This window comes from Siphateles boraxobius, unplaced genomic scaffold (genome assembly GCF_051911475.1).
Source record: "Siphateles boraxobius isolate OS27281-9 unplaced genomic scaffold, OSU_SipBor_1 8, whole genome shotgun sequence".
Lineage (NCBI taxonomy): Eukaryota > Metazoa > Chordata > Actinopteri > Cypriniformes > Leuciscidae > Siphateles > Siphateles boraxobius.
In genome coordinates this window covers 23,242,342-23,267,574 of record NW_027509208.1, presented here as the reverse complement: position 1 = coordinate 23,267,574, position 25,233 = coordinate 23,242,342, and the positions used below count along the sequence as shown (strand labels likewise).

General features: G+C 41.2%; 1 protein-coding gene across 1 annotated transcript in view; it reads right to left on the bottom strand.

Annotated features, from left to right (window-relative positions):
• Window positions 1–25,233, bottom strand: part of LOC143729262 (exostosin-1) — a 494,506-nt gene that overhangs the window by 12,978 nt on the left and 456,295 nt on the right. The window contains exons 9-10 of the mRNA XM_077220443.1: window positions 22,734–22,823; window positions 3,602–3,762 (exon numbers count right to left, since the gene is read on the bottom strand). Of these exons, the coding sequence (XP_077076558.1) occupies window positions 3,602–3,762; window positions 22,734–22,823 (251 nt within the window). The remainder of the gene's footprint in view (window positions 1–3,601; window positions 3,763–22,733; window positions 22,824–25,233) is intronic.

The following is a 25,233-nucleotide window of genomic DNA, read 5'->3' as shown; positions in this document are numbered from 1 at the left end:
TTATTGTTCCATTTTGGAACATCGTAACTCGCGCTACATCCCCTAGAGGGCGCTATGGGGGAATGCCTCTGGCGTGACAGGTGAAGCATGAGTCTAAACACAACAATGAACTTGACAGTGGCAGCCTACGAGTAGGAGACTGAGGTTTTGGAGCTTGTGGATGAGTTCGAGAAATGTATGAATATTTTTCATTCATCTGCGGCTTATGAGAGCAAGCTACCAGATTGTGATGATGTGTTGTCTCTCACGTTATCTGATTCGGCAGTGATCGTGCTCCTGGCTTTAAGCCAAGACGAGCAGGAGGAGGCTGATGAGATCGAATATGTTTCTGTTGCTCTAAGCCTGCCTGCCAAGCGCATATGACCAGTTAGAAGTTATGCCCCGTGCCACGGTGAGATTAGATCTGCCATGGAAGCACGAGAAGCACAAGGTCGCTCATGGTCACTTGGATGAACGCTTTTTGTCAGGACATAACCATCCAGCTCATACGAGCCTTCCCTTTCTTCCAGATCTTCATGCTGAGGTGGACAGATCATGGGGAAAGCCATATTCGGCCTGCATCCATAGCACTCAAGTGAATTATGCTGATGTGGAGGGGATGCGGGAGTATGGTTATGCATTGATGCCTTCGATCGAAAAAGCGCTGGGCAGCAGGTCAGGCTGGTGCGGCGCTGCACATTATGGCTGTTCTGCAGGCCTAACATCTGACCAGCTGAAGGACCTGGACCAGGGGCCTGACAGGGCCCTGAAGCGCATCACAGATTTGGCTCTCCATGCAAAAAAACAAACTGCCCTGTGGTCGGTTGATCCATGGCAGCCATGGAGGCTATGAAGAGATCTCTGGGTGAAACTGGCTGACATCTGGTAGAAAGAGAAAAACTTTCTCCTTGATGCGTCAGTTTCACCCTCCGAACTTTTCAGCACATCCGTTGAGATGGTGGTTGGTAGGTTTAGGGAGGTGAAGGCGTGCTCCACAGCTTTTAAGACCTTTATACCTTGCCGGTTCAGGTCCGTGCCTCAGACTGCAAAGGGGTCTGGCTTGTCCCAGTCTCAGGACCGGAGACAAGACCAGAAGGGCTAGCCTCTCGCGCTTCCCCTCCTTTGATGGGTACAGCGCAGAGGAGTTGGAAGGCCAGAGGGAGAAGAAAGACCCTAGGGAAGTGATCCAAAAGAAGCTTTCTAGGGTCCCAGAGGCTAAAATAACATCTGACTCCTTCCCTTTGATACCCCCCCCCCCCCCCCCCCCACTTTCCCCACTTGACTGTTTTTTTTTTATGGAAGTATCGAGTTGTTAGGCGCCCTACGTGCCTCCTTGATGGGAGCTTGACAGGGTAACAATGCTTAGTTGTTAGGCTCTTTTGAGCCTCCTCGGCTGTTCTTTTGATAAAGTGTTGCTTGGCCTACTGTTAGGCCTCTGCTCCCCAGGAGCTCCACCCTCTTTTGCAATTCCGAGTTGTAGAGTCTCTTTGAACCTCCTTGGAGCTGCTCTCTCCTGAAGACAAGAATTAGATGACGTATTTCACAGGTGCCCTTTTATGGTTGCACCAGTAGTGATATCATAGGCTGCCGCCTGCCAATGTCAAGTTCATTGTCATGTTTAGACTCATGCTTCAGACAATGGTCACGCCAGAGGCATTCCCCATAGCGATCTAGGGGATGCAGCATCTCGTTTCCCTTCTCAGGGAACCATGGTTACATAACCTGAGACGTTTTGGTTGTTGTGTATGTAATGCCCTGTGAAGAAGATAAGCAAGTAAGCAGATTAAAATAAGCAAAGGATTTTTCTTATTTTTGTAAAGGATTAGTAAACTCAGCTAATCAGGTTGTATTAGCTATGGCAAAATGACTACGGATATTTTCAGATGACACACACTTTAATCCATAGCTTTGGTTGGGTCTCATAAACAATTGGAACGAATTAAAAGGAACTAAAGTTCACTGCAAAAATGTTATATATTTATCTCTCTTTTTTTCATCCCATCCTACCTTGCAACATTGTGCAACAATTATTTAAGTTTTTTAAGTCCTCGAAAGCCTACTATTATATTACTGCAATTATAGTGTTTGAAAGTATTTTAATTAAAAATCAATAATACTGTTTAATTCAAGGATTTTCCCAGCACTTTTTTAAAGCAGTGGCAGCTGGTGCTTTTCAACAGTGGGACAGCTACTTGTAATAAGCTCATAATGATTTTAAATTCAAATAATTATAAAAAAAAATAAAAAAAAATACTATTATTCATTATTGGCCACTTGTTGCAAGTTCTATTCAAGAGCACATTCAAGCACCAAATAAATAATTGGAGCTTCCAGGCAGGACAAAATACAATGATTTAAAGCACAATGTTCAATGAAAAATTAGATGGACATCATTTGCAAAAATAGCTCAGAAGTAAACTATAGTAGGATAAATGGGAGACCATGGCAAAAAATAACTTTGTTTCCATTTGCTAAAACACCCAAAGAAGAAAATCCATTATTACATTTCCATGACTTTCCAAAAGACCCATTTCACAATCCAAATATTTATCCAAAGTAAATGAGAGGCGTATTACTGAAGATTACACCGTGTCTAGTTTTATGAAAATAAAACTTAGCCTGTTAACTGTCAGCGTCCTGGTATAGCGAAACACTTTTTTATTGTCTTTTTTCTCTATCGCATATTTTAGTAATCATCATAAATTAGCTTTAACACTCAAAATTAATTCTGTGAAAACTGTTTCGAAATGGGACATTGCTTTACATGACAACAGAACTTTAAAACCTATAAATTCTCAAAAAACTCAAATTTCAACTTCAAATTTGGAACACAACTTAGACATAAGCTCATCGGCCACTTCAGAACTCCCTCAATTCTTCATGGCATAGATTCAACAAGGTGCTGGAAACATTCCACAGAGATTTTGGTCCATATTGACATGATAGCATCACACAGATTTGTCGGCTACACATCCATGATGCGAATCTCCCATTCCACCACATCACAAAGCTGCTCTATTGGATTGAGATCTGGTGACTGTGGAGGCCATTTGAGAATAGTGAGATACTCATTGTCATGTTCAAGAAAGCAGAATTGAGCTTTGTGACATGGCATACTATCCTGCTGGAGAAGGAAACCATATCATGGACAACACACATATGGGATTACCATATGGGATTACAGAGGGGGAATCACATCATATGGGCATCTAGCCCAGTACAAGGGCTGACCGGTCGGGCATACACACAAGTACACACAAGTACTGGGCCTGGTGTCAGATGCCTCCAGCGCGTCTGACTGCCGAAGGATGCTGGAGGAACCCGTTCTCTTTTATATATTATCACGCTTGAATGGTTTAAAAGCATTTGCTTGAATAAGAGCGTGATCATGCTGGCCAAAGGATGATGGAAAAAAACCGATCATGCATTACTTATTTTTAACACGTTAAACTGAAAAAATGCATTGCAATTGACAAAGCATTAATTTTGACAGCCCTAGTTAAAACACAACTACATATTATAGTAAATGTTGAAAAATAGAAAAAAAATTTGCAGAATAGAACAGAAGAAAATAGATCTTTAAGTCAGTTTTGTCTGTGTTTTATTGTTCTCTGGAGATTACCTGTGGTAGAACGCAGCTCCAGTCAGCACCATGGAGTATTCGTTGGTCCATTTAGAGGTATAACCCCACCTCCCCTTCCCACTGTCCCAGTAATGGCTGCGTGCTGGGTAACCTACAATACGATCTGGAAAACTTTGCCATACAATGAAGGCAAAATCCACCTGCAAACACAGAGAAGTGCACAATTTAGATTCAAGAGTTCTGAAATAAAATAAAGTAAATAAAGAAGTTTCATTTTTGGTTTTCCTTTAAGAACGAAGACATAATGTTCCTGTCCATTATCTCTTCAGACTTAAGATAAAAACAAAGTGAACACACTGCTTAAGAAACTCATCAGAAGAGATTAAAGAAGTAAAATTAACAAAAGCAACATTTGCTCTCTTGATAGTCTGTTAAAAGAACTTTCATGGGCTAACTTCAAAATGATAAATGATCAAAAGAGCCAATGAGAGTTAAAAGAACAAGCCTTTTTTAACTCATCTCTTTATTTATAGCCTTGGATTTTCGAATGCCTTCAGATATGCTTCAACGTCAACAAAACTAACTTGTCTGCATGCAGGGGATGAGAGCCGCTCTTGCTCTGTCAAAGTCAGCGTGCGCACATATTAAAAAATGAACCCTCAAATCAGAGGAAAAGGTTGCAAACGTCCCCCTTAATGTTACAATAGATTAATCGCTGCATTAGTCGTAGACTCTGAGCTAGATTTATGACATCATGCAAATAACGTGGCCATAAGGAATTATGGATTTAAGGCGCACCATTCCAGCAATGCATTGTGTACGAAACAGTGAAATTTGCTGCATTCATTATGTGTACCGGACCTTGATTATGGACCTGAGTGAGTGGGAAAGATGAATGGCAGATAGAATCACAGCTGTTTTTTTCAAGAAGAACGGCACTCTATTATAATGAATGTTACTAATTGTCTAAAACAAATGTTTTTGTGAAATTTGTACCAAAACATTGGGCAAAAAAGGCCAATACTGAAATGATGCATTAAGCATCACTCACACAGGAGTCACTTTCAAACCTAGACAAACATGACGTGGAGAAAAAAAAGTTAAAAGTTTGTTTCCACAACATATTATTTTGTTCCCTTATTTTAGGTTAACTTGGCCATGCTGTACTAATTCATTCCTTTGTTTTAGTTAATTAATATATTGTAGCCATGATATCTATTTTTCCCCCCTGCATGTCATGTGCAAGGCCCCCTAGATTTATGTTAGTAAATTTGGTAAATTTGTGTGACCAACTTGAACTCGATGCAAAATTTGTGCAGGGACACCTACCCGGACATACGGGTATAAATAGGACCGGCATTACGTCATTCATGTTTTTCTGAGGAGCCGAGACAGGATCCCGGCCATGCAGCGGTTGTTCAGGGCTGTGGCGGGAATGGGGGTTACATTAGTTACCTAGACTCTCCTATTCAGTCAGTCACGTTCGACGTTACATCGAACTGACGTCATGGAGTCCCTATGAAAAAGCATCATAGCCACTGAAATGTGTTGCGAGTGTTGGAGACGCAGATGCTGGCAAGCTGCCGCGTACACTTTTGGCAACTGCTCTCACTATGTCGTAATATACCCAGCACCCCATGTAAGCCCAAGGAGGTAGTCCTCAACACTGAAGGGGACGGAAGGGACTGGGTTTACTCTGGGGATGGTCGAAGCTGCTCTTCCTACCCCAGGCAAGAGTGCATTGGAACTCAATTCCCATTGTTTTTCAGCCATGACCATAACGCTGGTGAAGCGTGCCCAATCCCAAAGGAGGGGAAAACTACGGAGACCACATCCGGCCCAAATGGAGGTAATGTGTGGAGGTTACACATAGGGACTGGCCCCTGGGGCAGTGCTGCATATGGAAGATCTCTGCGGTAGGTCCTACTTATCCAGGGAGGGCTACTACCGGTGCAGAGACAGGGCAGAGCAGAACCACACAGGGAAAGACATGAATTTACTGTCAGGGGAACGCCAAGGCGATGGCATCCACTATGCAGTTGGCCAACCTCTGCTTGGAGACAGCCTTTGTCTTCTCATGGCTGACCAAGGGCTCAACGTTTGGTGACAGCTCGGTATGATAGCCTCAAATGCATCAATCCGAGCACCGTGATTGTGGCTGCGGATGCCACATGCCCCAGGAGCCTCTAAAATAGTTTCAGTGGAACTGCTGTCTTCCACCTGAAAGTATTCAGGCAGTTCAGCACAGACTGTGCGCACTCATTGGTGAAACATGCTGTCATACTGACCAAGTCCCACTCCACACATAGGGGAGAGCTTGCTCTTTTCCCAGTTGACCCGAAGCCTCAAATGGCTGAGGGGCCTGAGCACCAGGTTCCTGTGTTCGCATAACTGATCCCAAGACTGGGCCAGAATGAGCCAGTCGTCGAGATGGTTGAGGATGCCAATGCCCGCCTCCTTGACCGGGGCAAGCCTGTGAAGGGCCCGATTCAAGACACGCAGATCAAAGATTAGCCATAACCCCCCGTCTTTCTTGGGTACGATGAAATACAGACTGTAAAATCCTGACTTCATCTCGCCAAGAGGACTGCAACATCCGCTCGCAGGACAGGGGTAAACAGGACAACATATGTATATATGGACGCTGAACCTGGGGGGGAAGCCTGGCAAACTGAATCTCATAGCCGAGTCTGATTGTGCGAATGAGCCAACGGGAAGGACTGGGAAGCACTAGCCAAGCTCCAAAGCTTCGTATGAGTGGTACCAAAGGGCCGGGTGGAGAATCTTCAGTTCAGTTTTATTTGGGGGCCAGCCCGTGGCATCTTGGTGGCATAGTCACGCCGGGGCATGATGTGTTTTATGGCCTCCGTCTGCTTCTGGACTGCCGTGAACTGTTGGGCAAAGTCCTCGACAGTGTCACTGAAGAGGAAAACGAATTTTGTCGGCATCCTTCATCTCAGCCAGGTCCAATCACAGTTGACGTTCCTGGACCACCAGAGCGGACATCGTCTGGCCGAGGGTCCAGCTTGCAAATCTCACTGGCCAAAGTCCATTGGCTTATTTTGTTACCACTTGGAGGTGATTAGGGTCCCAGACAAGACCCCATGTCGTCAGTTTGATGTAACGTCGAACGTGACTGACTGAATGGGAACTATAGCGTTCTAAGCTACAAGATACTCATAATCTAATGGAGTTGAGGTCGTGATAAAACAGGTGCAACAGATATTTTCTTTCATATTGTGGCGTACATCCAAGTGAAACATTGTCAAAAAAAAAAAAAAAGTATAGTGGGGATTTGGTTCAATCCATCGGTTGTTGATTAGATGGAGGCGGATCTAAATGCAAGCTTAAGAGTCATTTGTATGTAAGGGGTGAAGTGAGGGATTGGTGACATGAATTTTGTGGCTCAGATGATTGATTTAAAAAAAAAACCAAAAAAACAACACTCTCCAAACCTTGAGTTCCCACAAGCAAAATTGGGGATCCAATTGAGATGAATGGGAATGCTAACATTAGTGGCAAGCGCACATACAGTCAGATGTGCAATAAAGACAAAATGGGAAAACTAACATACAAAAAATTAAGACATAAATTCACCTGCGGAAATAAGCACACACTAGATTAATGTAGTAATTTATATTACTCTGTCATTGTAGTATAACAATTATTACCCTTTTTGGTCAATTCTTCAGGCCATTAACTGCAGCATAGACATCATAACCAATGGGCTCTGCTTGGCCGCTGTTACACCACACATGTACCTACAGTCTAATGATGCTTGACGCACAAGAAAAACCCAACCCCTATATTACATTTCCCATTTTAATAAGCTAGTTAATGAGTCGAAACAATGCAATTATCAATTCCGTGGAGCCATAGCACTGCACAGTCTTAAAAAAATTAAAGTGCTACTGCTAAATATGCCATATTCTCACAATCTCAGGACTATTCAATTAAAACCCTCTCAAACGCTTAAAGGGCAATTACTGGGGCAGATTACTGTGCGAAACAAGTAGAAGCTTCCTTCCAAATGTTGCTGGATTAGTCTAAAGCCACAAGAGCTTCCTCACTGAAACTGAGACTCATTAAACTTTTGTAATATGGGTTCTGTAATCTTGTACCACTATAAAAGTTAAGTGGATATTCTGGCCAGGCAGAGGTAAAGATGTACTAGCTGCAGTTAATAAAACATCAGTTTGCTGAATTATGAATAGCAGGTTTCAAACACACACTGAGCTTCGCCACACTTAATGAACTTGAGAAATTAGAAGCTATATTACAACATATTTAGAAGAATACCTTACAAAATGCTGAACACAGTGCAGTACACTGTCTAATCATTTTTATAGCACTACTATAAAATGTTTGTAGTTAATGAGCTTTGCATTCAAATGTAGGAAATTTCATTCATATATATTGTACAACTTACCCCACAGCTTCTGGCACATTATATATAATAATTCATGACTAACCTTTACTTATGACTAATGGTTTTATACATTTGCAATTTACCAACATGATTAAATTTACACATAAATAAATGAATCAAATTTTACCTGCCATTTACAACATTTACAAAACAACAACAACAATAAAAAAAAAGTTGATCACTTTTCTCAACTACAGGCAGGTGTATATGAAGGGATCTTTGTAATTGTATGGCCACATGATAAACAATTCTCTGTCTCATACATGATTTAAAGTTGTATAAATCTAAAGACTTTATATCTTTCTTTCCTTAAACTTCACCCTGGAATTAGGATAGTGTCAGAGAGTCGTGATTTTACTAACTTCTACAGTTGGATGATTCAACATAAAAAACTGGTACCATCAGAGGATCAACACAATCTTTCAAGATCCAACTGCAATGAAAATTCCCTAACAAGATTAATTCCCACATTGTTTTCTCCAACCCCTGCCTAGGAATTTACAAAACAAGCTTCATATTCCCATAGACTCTGCCAGGAAAGCTGGCCAAAAAATGTGTTTATTTTGTTTTTAACCAGAAAATGCCCTCAACCCTGTAAACTGCAAAGGGAAAATTATCCTTGCGTTGCCAACATATCCTTTCTGGCCTTTGGATCATCTCAGTCTTAATCAAACTTAGACATACGACACTCTAATCATCACAGCACCCTGCCTGTTTGAGAATAAATAAATCCCAGAATAATTCACATTGCCTGAAACATTTTTGCCAGATGGTGCAGCCATGTTTTGTGAATTGGCACTGCAGCCAGACTGATTTGAATATCACAGGTCGAGGAATGATAGTTGTTAACTACACATTTATAATCCTATTAAATAATAATCACTCCAGATTTGGCCAATTTACTGGAAAACTGGAATATCATTCAGGTCTTCGAAAAATGTAACTATTCTGTAACACTTTATTTCTATTTAGACATATAGATAAGTAACTTTGCCACTACATGTCAACTAACTCTCAGAGTATTCCACTGATAAAAAAATATTCTGTGGTGAAGTAAATACTACAGAAAAACAAATGTAATTTCAAACCTCAATAAGCCAGTTCCGGCAATAATTTAAAAAAGTATACATTCTATATTAGTACTCAATTTAAGCTTGTAGAAATTAAAGCGTAAATATCAACGTTATAAAATTAACAAAACTGACTTTATAATACTGGTGTTGCCATCATTCAGTGTTGCCATCATTGCCATCAGTTGCCATCATTCATCATTCACCGTTTTATCATTGCTTTTGTTGTTAGAAACTTGCTGTTTTGTGACATCTGGAGTTCATTTTCTACTCAAATTTGAGCCCTTCATGCTCAAAAACGATCCATCGAATGTTACTTGTGTACTGTGTACCAAGTATTGAAATCTCTGTGTTCGAGTAGCATTACTTCTATTATGTAAATATGTTGTCTACACTTTATCTACTGTATTATTTACTTAATATAGATTTTTTTAAACCATATACTTTAAAAGCATTGCTTAATTCATTGTTATATTGTTTTAGCAAAATGTACTTGAAACAGAGAATTGCGAAATAAACTTCAACTAGGTAAAATTTACTCAACAAACTTTAAATGTCCAAGCTAGAGTTTCTTATTTTCTTTGTTAATTTTAATTAACTTAGCAGAGGTGGAAAGAGTAATAAAATATTCTACTCAAGTAAAAGTACTACTACTTCAATGAAATTTTACTTAAGTACAAGTAAAAGTACCGGTCTAAAAATCCACTCAAGTAAAAGTAAAAAGTAGCTCATTTAAAATTGACTCAGAGTAAAAGTTACTGAGTTACTTTTTTAACAGCGGGGGTGGGGTGGGGGACCCTCCCGTGTAGGGTTGTAATGGTATAAGATTTTCACAGTATGGTAACGTCTCAGAAAATATCACGGTTTACAGTATTAATCAATTGTTAAATAAATAAACTGTATTATTAAATTATGGGTATTATTATTATTATCATCAGTTAAAATGACAGTTAAATTAATGAAAACAGGATTTTTTTTGGTTGAACAAATGCTTTTATTATAACAAACTTGAAATAATTTGTTTGTTTATTAAAATTTCAATAAAACATGTCTAATCAATTAAATTTGATAATTAATAATGAATTAGATTAACAACTTATCTTTAACATTAATAATTTATTAAAATGTTTAAGAATAATATTGTCCTATGAAATGTATTTTATTCAGAAAATTAATGTTTCTTTTTATTAGGGGTGTAACGATATTCGAACCAAACCGAAGAACCGCGATACAGAACCCACGATTCGAATGGCGATACTCTCATGGCGTACCGAACACGCCCCGCCCTGCAAGCTACCCCGGCCCCGCCCAGCCCGGCTAATTGATTGGACCTGGAATCAGTGTTGCCAAGTCCGCTTATTATAAGCGACTTTGGGCTTGTTTTTCTGTAAAGTCGCTTACAAATATTGGTAGTCGCGGGTCGCGTTTTTTTTTGGGCTTGTTTCTAAAGTGTAGTTGCTTATTTGGGCTTGTTCTCAGCTCGTTGTCAAGCAGATATTTTCTATATGTTATTTAAACGTAGGAGTTTGTCTTGCCTGTTCCCTCTGTCTCTCCCCTTTCCCTATACACAGAGTTTTTTCCCCACCCACATCCTGCTTCTAATTGGCTCTGACCCAGATGGCAATAAGTACTAGCCAATCAGAGGCAGAGCAGGGCAATCGGTTTTTTTTCTGGTTAGGAAAACGTCAGTGAGTGACGTTTAAATGAAAATACGTGCGAGTCGCGACTGTCGCGACTGATGGTGACTGGACTGTAGGAGAGTTTTTATATATAAATTATATTTTAGATATTATAGATACAGATATTATAGTTTAATATTGTTTAACCCTTTAACTGTCACTCCCCCTTTTATCGCATAGACATGAAAATCACTATTCAAACTTAAATGGTTGTAATTCAAGAATGCTTTCGAATATAGACCTATGGTTGGTCTTGTTTTAAAGAAGACATTTGCCAGATTAATGTTGAAATGAAGTATTATGAAGTTATGAAAGTGAAACAGAAAAAAAGTTATACAAGTTTGAGTTTATGAAAATGAACAATGTAAAAATATCATTATTTATATTTTATATAAAATATATATATTACAAAATATATTTTACTCTAAAACTGCCAGAAAATGTAAGCCAAAAATCTGAAGAAGTTGTTCCAAATTTTAGGTTGATATCTCAAAAAATGAGCTTTCAGTAAGATTTTATTTGGCCGCAGTACCAACATTTTTCACTAGATGGACAGCCAAGCTTCATTACAGAAGAAAAATAAACTACCGTGTGCACAGTTTTACAAAACTAGGCACAGTTTACCAATCTGTCCACATGGATGTAAATTGACAATCTGTACCCACAGTTTAAAACTATCTGTCACCACGGATTGTAACAGTAGCGGTAGCGCGGAGTAAACGCGAGTAAACGCGAGTAAACGCGATCATCTCTTCCTCAGTTACAGAATAAACATGAATGGACACCTGAAGATATGTTGAAAAATACATTATACTTACTGAAAGGCATCATAACTCGTGTAATCGCTCAATCAGTGTTTCATCAGCGCAAAGACGTCAATAAAACTGCATAGCTTGTCACTAGCATTATATTTACCTCAGCAGGCTAGTGATTAAGTGTCCACAACTTGTTGGTTCCTAGAGAAATGAACTCTTGCACTAAATAAATGCACAATATTATCCTATATATTATATTTTACTTAACCTGTTAATTATATCTTGATTATTTAAAGTACGTTTAAAATATCTTTAATGAAAATGACAGCAACTGTGTAAATTATTATATTTCAATAACAAATTAGAGTAAGGTTAATGCAAAAACTGACAAAGACACAATTTTTTCATTAAACCACTGTTTATTTTTTTTTTTAGCTTTCTAAACCGAACCGAACCGAGACATCAAAACCGTGGGAAAACCGAACCGTCAGTTTTGTGTATCGTTACACCCCTACTTTTTATGATTTAATCCAAATATATTATCAAAAACTGTGGTAGGCTAATCAAATGTAAATTTAAACTTGTGTCCTTTTATTTTTTGGGGAAGCGCTGCAAAAAAAAGATTTACTAAATTAAACCATGGACAAAAAAAAATATTCCTATAAATAATGTTCAAATAAAATGTATTATTATTGTTATTATTATTATTATTTTGAGAAGTAGGCTACGTTCTGCTGTATGCCTACAATAGTAATATATTTCTGTCATAATTTCTCCTAGTAAAACCGAACTTTTATTTTGACGGTTTGTGAAGACCTGTAATAGTGTATTTGACAATGGATTTTCTCAAATAAAATTATGAAAATGCTCATTAGGCGTTCTCTCAGAGCAGCTCTGGAAATGTTCATGTATTCATATCCTCAAATTGTTTGTGAGACGCTGAAAACACCATGAACGTCACGAGTACTTGAGTATGTAGTAGACAAACGCAGCTCAGCAGAACAAATAGGGTTAACTTATATATTTACTTGCAGTATTTTTGTGCTTAGCTTAATTATCCACAGACCATGTCGCGATTGGGTTTATTGCACAGTTCTACTTTCCATGTATTCATCCATCCATTATTTTGTATGTTTTACGTGACATCTGCATTAAGTGAATTCCATTTTCATGACTGGATTCCGGGATTCCCTTTGCATCACGTAAATCGGGACATACCTTTATCTGCAGGAGGGATGGTGTCCTATATCCTCTTTTTGCGGCCACTTTGCGTCCACATTTTTTGCAAATTGGATATCTATCCTCGAGGACAACCACGCTTTTTTCTACTTTTCATACTGGCCATATTTCGCTTGGCGCTTTCAGCTTCAGCTGGGCGTCACCTTTTTTGCGCGTTTGTTCGGGTTTGTTCTCCCGCCCTTCAGTCAATTCAGTAGTTTCCGGAGTGTGTGATCCCCCCCCCCCCCCCCCTGTATTATTATTTTTTACTCAGTAACGGATATGATTTCAAATGTAGCGAAGTACAATACTTCAAAGAAAACGTACTTAAGTAAAAGTAAAAGTACAGATTTTAAAAACTACTTTAAAAAGTAGAAGTACACAAAAAAACTACTCAATTACGTAACGCGAGTAAATGTAATTCGTTACTTTCCACCTCTGTAACTTAGTTAGTAATTTTTCTTAATTCCATATGTGAATTTTACTTAAAAATCTGCTTGCAAAAACGTGCAAAAGAAAAATTCAATTTTACTTATTGTAAAAAAAGTTCAGTGTAGTAAAAGGTCTGCTTACATCTGCTAAAACTTTATTTTGATGCTCCCCAATAGACATTTTACTGTCTGGAAGTAACTTTGCAAGCACTCAACTTATTCTACTAACCCTAACCTAACAGTCCACTAATACTAATTAGTTGACATGTAGTTGCAAAGTTACTTATAAAATGTCTAAGGTGGACCATTGAAATAAAGTGTATTTCTAGCGATCATGCCAGTGGTATCTATAGCAAGGTGAGGAAATTGCTAATGCCCAAAAGGATCATTCTGTTCAATCAAAAGGAAAGGAATATTTGATGTTTCATAAAATGAGATGTATAGAATTATACTATTTATATACACTCACCTAAAGGATTATTAGGAACACCTGTTCAATTTCTCATTAATACAATTATCTAATCAACCAATCACATGGCAGTTGCTTCAATGCATTTAGGGGTGTCGTCCTGGTCAAGACAATCTCCTGAACTCCAAACTGAATGTCAGAATGGGAAAGAAAGGTGATTTAAGCAATTTTGAGCGTGGCATGGTTGTTGGTGCCAGACGGGCTGGTCTTAGTATTTCACAATCTACTCAGTTACTGGGATTTTCACGCACAACCATTTCTAGGGTTTAAAAAGAATGGTGTGAAAAGGGAAAAGCATCCAGTATGCGGCAGTCCTGTGGGCGAAAATGCCTTGTTGATGCTAGAGGTCAGAGGAGAATGGGCCGATTGATTCAAGCTGATAGAAGAGCAACTTTGACTGAAATAACCACTCGTTACAACCGAGTTATGCAGCAAAGCATTTGTGAAGCCACAACACGCACAACCTTGAGGCGGATGGGCTACAACAGCAGAAGACCCCACCGGGTACCACTCATCTCCACTACAAATAGGAAAAAGAGGCTAAAGTTTGCAAGAGCTCACCAAAATTGGACAGTTGAAGACTGGAAAAATGTTGCCTGGTTTGATGAGTCTCGATTTCTGTTGAGACATTCAGATGGTAGAGTCAGAATTTGGCGTAAACAGAATGAGAACATGGATCCATCATGCCTTGTTACCACTATGCAGGCTGCTGGTGGTGGTGAAATGGTGTGGGGGATGTTTTCTTGGCACACTTTAGGCCCCTTAATGCCAATTGGGCATTGTTTAAATGCCACGGCCTACCTGAGCATTGTTTCTGACCATGTCCATCCCTTTATGGCCACCATGTACCCATCCTCTGATGGCTACTTCCAGCAGGATAATGCACCATGTCACAAAGCTCGAATCATTTCAAATTGGTTTCTCGAACGTGACAATGAGTTCACTGTACTAAAAAGGCCCCACAGTCACCAGATCTCAACCCAAAAGAGCATCTTTGGGATGTGGTGGAACGGGAGCTTCGTGCCCTGGATGTGCATCCCACAAATCTCCATCAACTGCAAGATGCTATCCTATCAATACGGGCCAACATTTCTAAAGAATGATTTCAGCACCTTGTTGAATCAATACCACGTAGAATTAAGGCAGTTCTGAAGGCGAAAGGGGGTCAAACACAGTATTAGTATGGTGTTCCTAATAATCATTTAGGTGAGTGTATGTTTGTATCGATGTTATGTGTCTGTTCAACATAATTTCTTTAGTAAATTGGGTGCTGAACCAATAAATTTTATCGTGGTGCAATTCATTCCTTGTGAATCTACCCTTAAAACCCAGGAAATTAAACCAGTTTAAATTGGCTGTTTATTTAAAGCAAGAGTAAATTACATTACGACACTTTTGTGACATGTGTGACATGTTAGAAGCATGTTAGAATTAAGTTATTTGATGATTATTTTCACATCATGGTAAGTGTAAAGACTGGTCTTTCCTCAAATATGACGTCAAACATGTCCCTTGACTTTTCAGTTATCAAAAATATTTAAATATTAAAGCAGCTTTGGTTTCTGTAGGCTGTGTAAACTCACGAAGACAAAGGAACATCCATATAAATGTATTTAATGACAAACTCAGAGACATCAGAGGAGTAAATCCAAATACACAACCAAAAATCAATGATGAAAGACCGAGAATGAGGGAGAACACAAGGTATAAATACACAGGGACTAACGAGTTAACTAATGAGATGACAGGTGAACTAAATGACTAATCAGACACAGTGTGAAACTTGGTCACAGTGAAAAACAAAATGAAACATAACATAACTGACAAACGCCAAGTACAATATATCATTCTATAGTAATCAAACAAACAACACTTTATATAAATATAAAATATACAATATAAATACAATATAAAATGCACTCTTTATTGTTATATACATTAAAAATGATGGTTTTAAAAATATTTTTAAATGAAAGAAATTCTAATTAAAATAATTATTAATTTGTATAAAAACTGTAATTAAATTAAAAAAAAAACTTGTCTCTATTCTGTTGTATTTTTTCCTTTAAAAACATACCGGAAAAATCTAATAATTATACAATAATTTATACAAATAAATACTTATTTTTATTTTTTATTGTTAATAAGTAAAATACTAATACTGATAAAATGTGGTCTCTTTCTTTCATGCCTTTGTTGTCAATAAGGGTGCTATTTTTAAATAAAAAAAGAAAGAAAATAAAAGTACTGTACTTCAAGGTCAAGTTTAGTGTAATGGAAAAATATGATTTAATGGTAAATGCATTTAGTGCAATCAATTGCGTTTTGAAATCCTTTTGATACCGTCTTAGTAAATTCAGTTGTGCATGATGTTAACAAATATTTACCATCAGCTTTTATGAAGTTGAAATCAAAAGCATTAAGTCAGAAATTCACCATATTTTGAAAATGACCCAGGCCTGCCTCTCACCAGGATCAGGATACAGATACATACCAACATCTTTTTGTAAGTTTGGACATCAGAGTAGAGATGGCCTCTTTCTCTCTCTTTCTCTTTTCTTTGTCTAACACATATTTCTGTCTGATTAAATTATACAGCTGAGAGAAATTAAAAATGAGCCCAGCAGGCTGCTGATGCTGCAGTGTGCAAATATCATCTCTTCTCTCAGGGAAAATGAAGACAGAGAATTGACATTAACAAAGTGCAGTACAAACACAAAATATGCCAGCAATGGACAATACATGCAGCATCACAAATACCACTGAATAAAAGAGAATATAATGAGGTAAAAAAAAAAGAAGGGACAGAGGGAGTAAACGGACGCTACGTTTACACTAGTGAGTTTTCGTTTTAAAACCCATAACTTTTGCTACGGTTATGCCTGGCGTCCACACTACTCTGGAGTTTTCACCCCTTAAAAACTGAGACTTTTGGAAACGCTGCAGACCTCGTTGTGGTTTGAAAACTCGGTTGCATTTCAGACGGACAAACACGGAGACTTCTGGATCATTGCGTATCCTTCCCTGATTGGTCAAGCCCTTATTATATGACTATTACCAAAGTCAAGTCATTTCCCTCTGCAGCCATGTTTGAAACGCCTCTCTGCAAGAGCAGCGCGTATGTTTTTGAATGGGGAAACATCAAATTCTCCAAAACTGTTCACCAAGCTTATGATTAAATTTCATATTTGAAATCACCAATGAAATTTGACAACAACTGTCTCATAAATTTTGTTCCCCTTCAGGGACTACCGCTGCGTGTAATCACAGTGGGAACGCCCTCCAGCGTAACGCGTCTGAAGCATGAATGAAATCAGTCAATGGAGAGATGGAGCGTCATAGCGAGTGACGTCATCGACCAGGAAGCTATGAACATACCCTGAGCACACAATACGCCAGCTTTTTGTTACTTCAGCAAGCTCTGTGTGTGTCTGAAATCTAGCGATTGTGTTTGTCTGTTTAGACAGGAGTTTCTCACTATATATATATATATATATATATATATATATATATATATATTAAAAAACCAATATGGGTGTCAAAGTGACGAGCGAGCAATATAGAAAGTGTGTTTCCCCCTGTACACGATACATCACGGGTGGGGATACACATCAGCTGTGTGTTGCTTGTTTGGGATTGCAGCATGCCCAGTCGGCTCTCGAGGGGGTCGATTGTGAGCATTGCGAGCGTTTTCCCTTGAGAACTCTGTGCTCGCGGCGATCGCTCTTCGAGGAGAGTGGTTTGCTGCGAGCTCCCCGAGGCTCGGGTCCCGCTTCTGTTGAGGCAGAGCGGCGGCGCTTGTCTTGGGGCTCACAGATGGATCTCACTGGCGACGTTGAGACGGGCTCCGCCCTATCTCAACTATCTCCAGCGAGATCTAGTGCCTCTCACCCGGCTCGGGAAGCATGCGCTGCGGCGGTTACTTCTGCCCGGGTCGAGGCACATGATGTCGAACTTAGATTATCCAGTTCTGAGGAGCTCGATGTCGAAAGTTTTGCATCAGAAGAAACTGACTCGTTACTCCAGCATACTGCTGAAGAGGGGCTGATAGATGTGTTATCTCGGGCTGTAAAAAAAAAGAAAAGAAAAAAAATCGCGAAAAAAAAAAAAGTGGCCAACTGATAGGCAGGAGTCTAGAAATGAAAGCAAATTAGATGATAGACTTCTGTCTGCACGTCCTCAGCCTTCTCGCCGGTGCTTACCATTCTTCCCAGATCTTCACTCTGAGGTTTCAAAGACCTGGGTTAGACCTGTTTCAAATAGAATTTATACTAACCAGTCTAATGCTTATGGAAACATTTTTGGTGCAAAAGCTTCAGGGTACGTGACCATGCCGAAGGCAGAGGAGACGCTCTCCAGCTATCTCTCTCCTGCCTCGTCATCTTCACTTAAAGCACCGGCTCTGCCCTCTAAGCCACTAAAAAATACTTCTGTGTTAGTGGGGAAGGCTTACTCAGCGGCGGGTCAGGCGGCTGCACACTATGGCCATTATGCAGGCTTATCAGGCTGACCTGCTTAAAGATGCTTGTGAGGGGGGTGAAATTTCTGTGGATATGATTAATGAGCTCAGGCAGACTGCTGATCTCACTCTCCGGGCCACCAAGGAGACCGCTAAATCTATCGGCCGGTCTATGGCATGGTGGCCACAGAGAGACACATGTGGTTGAGTCAGACCTCTATGAAGGAGAAAGATAAGACTCTCCTTTTAAATGCTCCAGTTTCGCCTGCGGGCCTCTTCGGTGACGCTCTTCACTCTGTCACGGAGAGGTTCCAGGAAGAGAAGAAACAGGCGGCTGCTTTTCAGAAATGTAAGCCCCTTAAAGTGCGTGTCGCTGGGGCTGCTGAGCGAGGGCAGTCCCAGCCGCCGAGTACTTCAAAAAGAGCGCAGCAGAAACGGAGTGTCACGTCTCGTGCCCCCCCCCCGCAGAGAAACTGGAGGGAAGAGGCGGGGCGCTCTCCGGCGCGACCTTCTCGGGGTAGGGCTGATCTGAGGACAGTCATTATCGCCAAGAAGGCCGCGTCGAAAAAATCCTGACGTGCTGAACGTCAGGACTCTGAGGGTGGTCCCCATCGTGGAAGACTTGAGTTCACTGCACAAAAACACGGTGCCCTGTCTTTCCCGATGCCCTCAGGGGTCTGCTCTACTAACCGTGCCTATACAGGGCGTAGAGAGACTCAGCGAGCGATTTCCCGAGTGACGCTCGCCCCCTCCGGGGAGGGTTGTGGAGTGCCCAGACCAGCTGTTCCCTGCCAATACATTACAGGGCGCTGTGTCTGTCACTCGGGATGTTCATCCAGAGGCCAGCCTCGAGAGGCTGGTTCCCTTAGTAGAGTTCCTGGCGGAAGGAGCTATAGAGCGGGTTCCTCCACCTAGCAGGGAGTTAGGATACTAAAGCCAGTTCTTCATCTTTCCGAAAAAAGATGGAGGGCTGCGTCCCTTTCTAGATCTGCGTCTCTTAAATCGCGCTGTAGGGAAGCTCAAATTCAAGATGCTCACTCTCAAGCAGATCGTGTCAAATCAGATCCGAGGACTGGTTCGTCACGATAGATCTAAAGGACGCTTACTTCCACGTATCTATCCTACCTCAACACAGGAAGTTCCTGAGGTTCGCTTTCGGGGGCGAAGCTTACCAATAAAAGGTTCTTCCGTTCGGCCTAGCACTGTCACCCCGCACATTCACGAAGTGTATGGAATGCTGCTATAGCCCCGCTGAGGCTGCAGGGCATCCGTATTCTGAACTATATAGACGATTGGTTAATTCTAGCTCAATCAGAACAACAGGCGGTTCGGCATCGAGATGTCGTTCTTGCTCACATCAAGAGGTTGGGGTTGAGGCGCAACGCCAAGAGGAGTGTTCTTTCTCCATTACAGAGAACCACTTTTCTCGGTGTAGTGTGGGATTCGACGACGATGCAGGCACAGTTGTCACCTGCTCGTGTTGCTTCGATTCTCGCCACAGTAGATCAGGTCAAGCTAGGCCAGTCATCCACTGTAAAACAGTTCCAGAGACTGTTAGGTCTCATGGCAGCTGCGTCCAACGTGATACCTTTTGGCCTCCTGCACATGAGACCGTTACAGTGGTGGCTCAGAACCAGGGGATTCTCCCCGAGGGGAAATCCGCTTCGCATGATCATGAGTTCGCAACGGTGTCATCGCGCCCTGGTTATGTGGAAAGATCCTCGGTTTCTGTCCCAAGGGCCTGTGTTGGGAGCTCCTTGTCGTCGCGTTATGCTAACGACAGATGCCTCTCTCACGGGGTGGGGGGCGATCATGATTGGTCGCCCAGCTCAGGGTCTGTGGGAGGACCGTCACCGTCTATGGCACATAAATTGTCTAGAGATGTTGGCAGTGTTTCAGGCTCTGAAACATTTCCTCCCAGACCTAAGGGGCCACCATGTTCTTGTCCGGTCAGACAACACATCGGTGGTCTCTTATATCAACCATCAGGGGGGTCTGCGTTCTCGCCCACTTTACAAACTGGCACGTCAGATCCTTCTATGGTCCCAGGGGAAAATTCTTTCTCTGAGAGCTATTTATCTCCCGGGGTATTTAAATCAGGGGGCAGACATCCTGTCGAGGCAGGGGCCGAGGCCCGGGGAATGGAGTCTTCACCCCGAGGTGGTGGAGCTCCTATGGGAACATTTTGGTCGTGCCGAGGTAGACCTATTTGCTTCCCGAGAGACTTCACACTGTCCACTGTGGTTCTCTCTCAGCCTGCCAGCCCCACTGGGGTTGGACGCGATGGTACATCTGTGGCTGAGGTCACGTTTGTACGCTTTTCCCCCGATCGCTCTGCTCCCGGGAGTTCTGGAGAGGGTTCGCCGGGACGGGCTCAGTCTTCTGCTAATAGCCCCGTTCTGGCCGGCCCGAGTATGGTTTGCGGACCTAGTGTCTCTCCTCGACGGCTGGAGATACCGATCAGGAGAGATCTACTCTCTCAGGCGAGTGGGTCGATCCTTCACCCCCGCCCAGAACTATGGAGGCTGTGGGCTTGGCCTCTGAGGGGGCCTAGCTCATAGATTCTGGTCTCTCGACTGAGGTCGTTGAGACCATCCTCCAATCCAGAGCTCCCGCCACGAGGAAGTTATATGCCGCGAGGTGGAAACTTTTCACCTCTTGGTGTGGAGAGCGCCAGCAGGACCCAGTTAACTGCCCGGTTGGTACAGTGCTGGATTTCCTGCAGGACCGTCTCTCCACAGGGTTATCCCACTCCACACTGAAGGTGTACGTGGCGGCCTTAGCTGCTTACCACGCACCTTCGAGCGGAGGTTCTCTCGGGAGACACCCACTTATATCTCGCTTCCTTCGTGGCGCCTTGAGGCTTTCTGTCCTCCGCCTTTTCTGACGTCAGACCAGAAGTGACTTAATTTGCTGTGCCCCGTTAGGGCTTTAGATGCTTATGTCCACAGAGCTGCCCTGTGGAGGAGATCGGAACAACTGTTTGTCTGTTTTGGGTCACCTAAGAAAGGGTGTCCGGCATCTAAGCAAAGGATGAGCAAGTGGGTGGTCGAGGCCATCTCGCTTGCTTACGGTTCGGCCCATCAGCCTTCACCTTTGGCTGTAAGGGCTCATTCCACCAGGTGTATGGCTGCCTCTACAGCTCTTTTTTCAGGAGCTTCTCTTCAGGACGTTTGTGATGCGGCAGGCTAGTCCTCACCGCACACTTTCGTTAGATTTTATTCCCTTGATCTTAGCTCCACTCCCGGGGCTCAGGTTCTCTCGTCGGTTTGTGTCTCCTAATGACACACGACGGGGATTTGGTCGTATGGGGATTTGGGTATTGCGTTCCCACTGCGATTACAAGCAGCGGTAGTCCCTGAAGGGGAACGTCCCGGGTTACGTATGTAACCCTAGTTCCCCGAAGGGACGGACGCTGCGTGTCCTGCCATACTCCCGGCATCCCCTTGGGTCGCTTGCTTCAGTAACTTTAAGCTGGCGTATTGTGTGCTCAGGGGATATTTATAGCTTCCTGGTCGATCACGTCACTCGCTATGACGCTCCATCTCTCCATTGACTGATTTCATTCATGCTTCAGACGCGTTACGCTGGAGGGTGTTCCCACTGCGATTACACGCAGCGTCCGTCCCTTCGGGGAACTAGGGTTACATACGTAACCCGGGATGTTTCTCAAATCATGACAGAAAACATTTTTCAGGCTGGATCAAGCTGATGCGTATGCGCAGTGGAAACGCACCTGACAGTTTATATAGTAACCAGAGCTTCTAACGTCAGTAGCAGTGATGCGATTACTTTAACAATCGGTGATTGGCTCTTATTTAGAAGGCGGGACTTATTCCGCCATATTGAGCGTTGCACTTTTCCCCATTTAAAACAATGCGAGTGATGCGTCTTGTGTTTTTCTATTGTCTTCGCCATTACGCTCCAGAAAAAAACCAACAATAACAGACCAGGCTTGGCAACTGTGTAAACAATAACATGGAGACTGCAAGCTTTACTGACATTTTTTGTCCTTTTTAGCAGCGATTGTGCAGTAAAGCCAAGGACACACTTAACGACTGTAATCTTATATGTTTCAAATCTGCTCCAGTCATTGGAAACAGTCTGTATCTGTGTTCAGTTCAGTCTTAAAAATGTTTAAGCTAGTCGTTAAGTGTGTCCCCGACATTAAACACTTATTACTAGAGTAATTGCCAACTGTTTACATTGAATGTGATATTTGTATGCACATGCCCAAGTGTGCATAAATGGTCTTGAGACATGCAATTTGGTCGTGTAGTGTGGACAGAGATCTTTTCTGAAACAAGGAGCAAACGCCGGCATGGACGACGATCATTTTCATTTTAAAACAATGTGTCAAAACAAAAACACACTAGTGTGGACATAGCCTAAGAGAGTGTATGTTTATGTGTCAGAGAGAAAGAGACCATGAAGCCATTAGCTTTGCAACAAGCTAAAACTCCATTGAAATTAGTAGTGTTTACTTTGCAATTTATGTGAGAAGTGCGATTTCAAAATTATAATTATATTTAAATTATAATGTTGATTTTGTCACTTGATGAAAGTTTGGGATTCTGAAGGACAGAACCATCAGGACCATATGATTTTGCTTAACATTTCACTTAACCTTTATTGTAATGAATGAATGTGTGATTTCTCACCTCATTGGTGGACAGAACTGAGTCCTCGTCCAGGCTGAGAACTGCATCAGTTTTGATAGCTTGATGAGGGAAAAAACGGCCACTCATCGTCTGAGGGGAAACAGGAAGTGACATTAGTGATTAGATTTTCACCACAGGTTGAAATTATTTAATTTACACAATTATATATTTTTTGGTTTTGCAGTACTTTTTTGTTTTTACACTGTTTAATAATGTATCTATTAATAGAACTTTTCTTTGCCATCCTTGTCAATCATCGCCAACATCGCCTGTGACATCTGTTTGTGTCTTATCTTTTCATCAAGTGAACGTCACAATAGTTGAACATCTGCCAGAACAATATGCTAATTTACACCTTGCAACTGGAAAAAGGACATAAAAGAATAAAAGGGTGTAGTGAAACTTATGTCATTTGAGGTTATTGATCATCCACTTTAATGGTGGATTGCTGAATTTACTGTAACATGGACTGTAAATGTAACAATTATAGTTGGTCCTCAAAGACACATAGTTTGTTAGCCAATGCATTTGTGTCTGTATACCAACCAATGCATTTGTGTCTGTATACCAGTCAATATTTGTGTGTCTCAGGGTGACAATTCAGTGTGCCATTTGGTTAAAGAAATATTAATATTCTTAATAAAACATACTTAATTCTTAATTGATAAGAAATATTCTGTCTCGATATTGCAACAGAAACTTTTGACTCTCTTTTCCAGCACTTTATATACAGTTGCTCCTTTGCGCTTAAAGAAGATTAAAGAAAATAGTCCAACGCCATGGTACAATGAGCACACTCAGGCCCTTAAGAGAGCAGCCGAAAAATGGAGCGCAACTGGAAGAAAACAAAACTAGAGGTTTTTTTTCCGCATTTCATGGAAAGAGAGAACCTTTGTGTACAGAGAGGCCTTAAAAGCTGGTAGATCTGCTTACTTTTCAACCCTATTAGAAGAAAATAAACAAAACCAAGGTATTTATTTGAAACAGTGGCTAAATTGACAAAAAATAAAGCTTAAACCCCAAACGTTTCCAAGCAGCACAGCAGTAATGACTTTATGAACTTCTTTACAAACAAGATTGATAATATCAGGGAGAAAATTATAACTATGCAACCGTCTACTACAGTATCGCACCAGGCAGTGAATTGTAGTCTCCATAAGGACAAATTTGATTAATTCATTGCTATAGGACAGGAAGAATTGTCTAAACTCGTTAAATCATCTCAATCGACAACATGTATGTTAGACCCTATAACAACTAAGCTATTGAAAGAGATACTTCCAGAGGTCATAGATCCTCTTCTTAATAATCATTAATTCATCTTTGTCATTAGGATACGTACCAAAAACTTTTAAGCTGGCTATGATTAAACCGCTTATTAAAAAAACACAACTCGATCCTACAGAATGAGTCAATTACAGGCCGATCTCGAATCTACCTTTTCTGTCAAAGATACTAGAAAAGGCAATATCCTCATAACTATGTTCCTTTTTTTTAGAAAGAAATGGTATCTGCAAGGATTTTCAGTCAGGATTTAGTCCGTACCATAGTACTGAGACAGTTCTCATCAGAGTCACAAATGATTTGCTCTTATCATCTGATCGTGGTTGTATCTCTCTATTAGTGTTAATCAATCCTAGTGCTGCATTTGATACCATTGACCACAACATTCTTTTAAATAGACTTGAAAATTATGTTGGCATTAGTTGAATTGTATTAGCATGGTTTAAATTATACTTATCTGACCACTATTGTATCAGTTTACTGCTGTTCACTCTGTACATGCTACCCTTAGGAGATTTCATTAGGAAGCGTGACATTAGTTTTCACTGTTATGCTGATGATACTTAGTTCTATATTTCTTCACGCCTTAGCTCTATATTTCTTCACACCTGGTATTAAGATGAGTTTTGGTCGTTCGGATGAGGTAGACGAAAGTAGATGAGGGAGACACACCCATTTATACTTGGTGTTTTAATTGTCCTTGGTATGTTTTTCATCTTCAAACCAAACGCAGGTCTTCAACTGGCAAAGTATCAATCCAATCTGGCTGGCACGCTTCCCATAGTGGTTACGAATTATGTCAGTAGGCAGAGAGTAGACGTTCTTTTGTAGCTGTTCGTACATGAGTACACTACGAAAGCAACACGGCCAAATGCATTTTCAACTACCTCTAGAAGTGGTTGAAAGTGGACAGGCTAAAAAATGTTTAGACCCCGTTTACACAAGTATTTAGTGTCGTCCACTTGTGATCCAATCGACCAAAATATCAGGTGTAAACAGGGTCTAACTGACATAAGCAGAAAAGGAAAGTAGTCTCTGTTGAAGACCAAGTTATTAGTCTTAGGCCGTGTGTCCACCAATGCGTTTTTAGCCAGCTGAAAACGCTAGGCGCTCTGCTGAAAACGCCTAGCACTGGGCGCTTGAGAGCGTTTTGGCAGTGCTGCGTTTTTTCAGTTGAGACGATTCGTTGCTATGGTACAGAATATCCGCATCACAG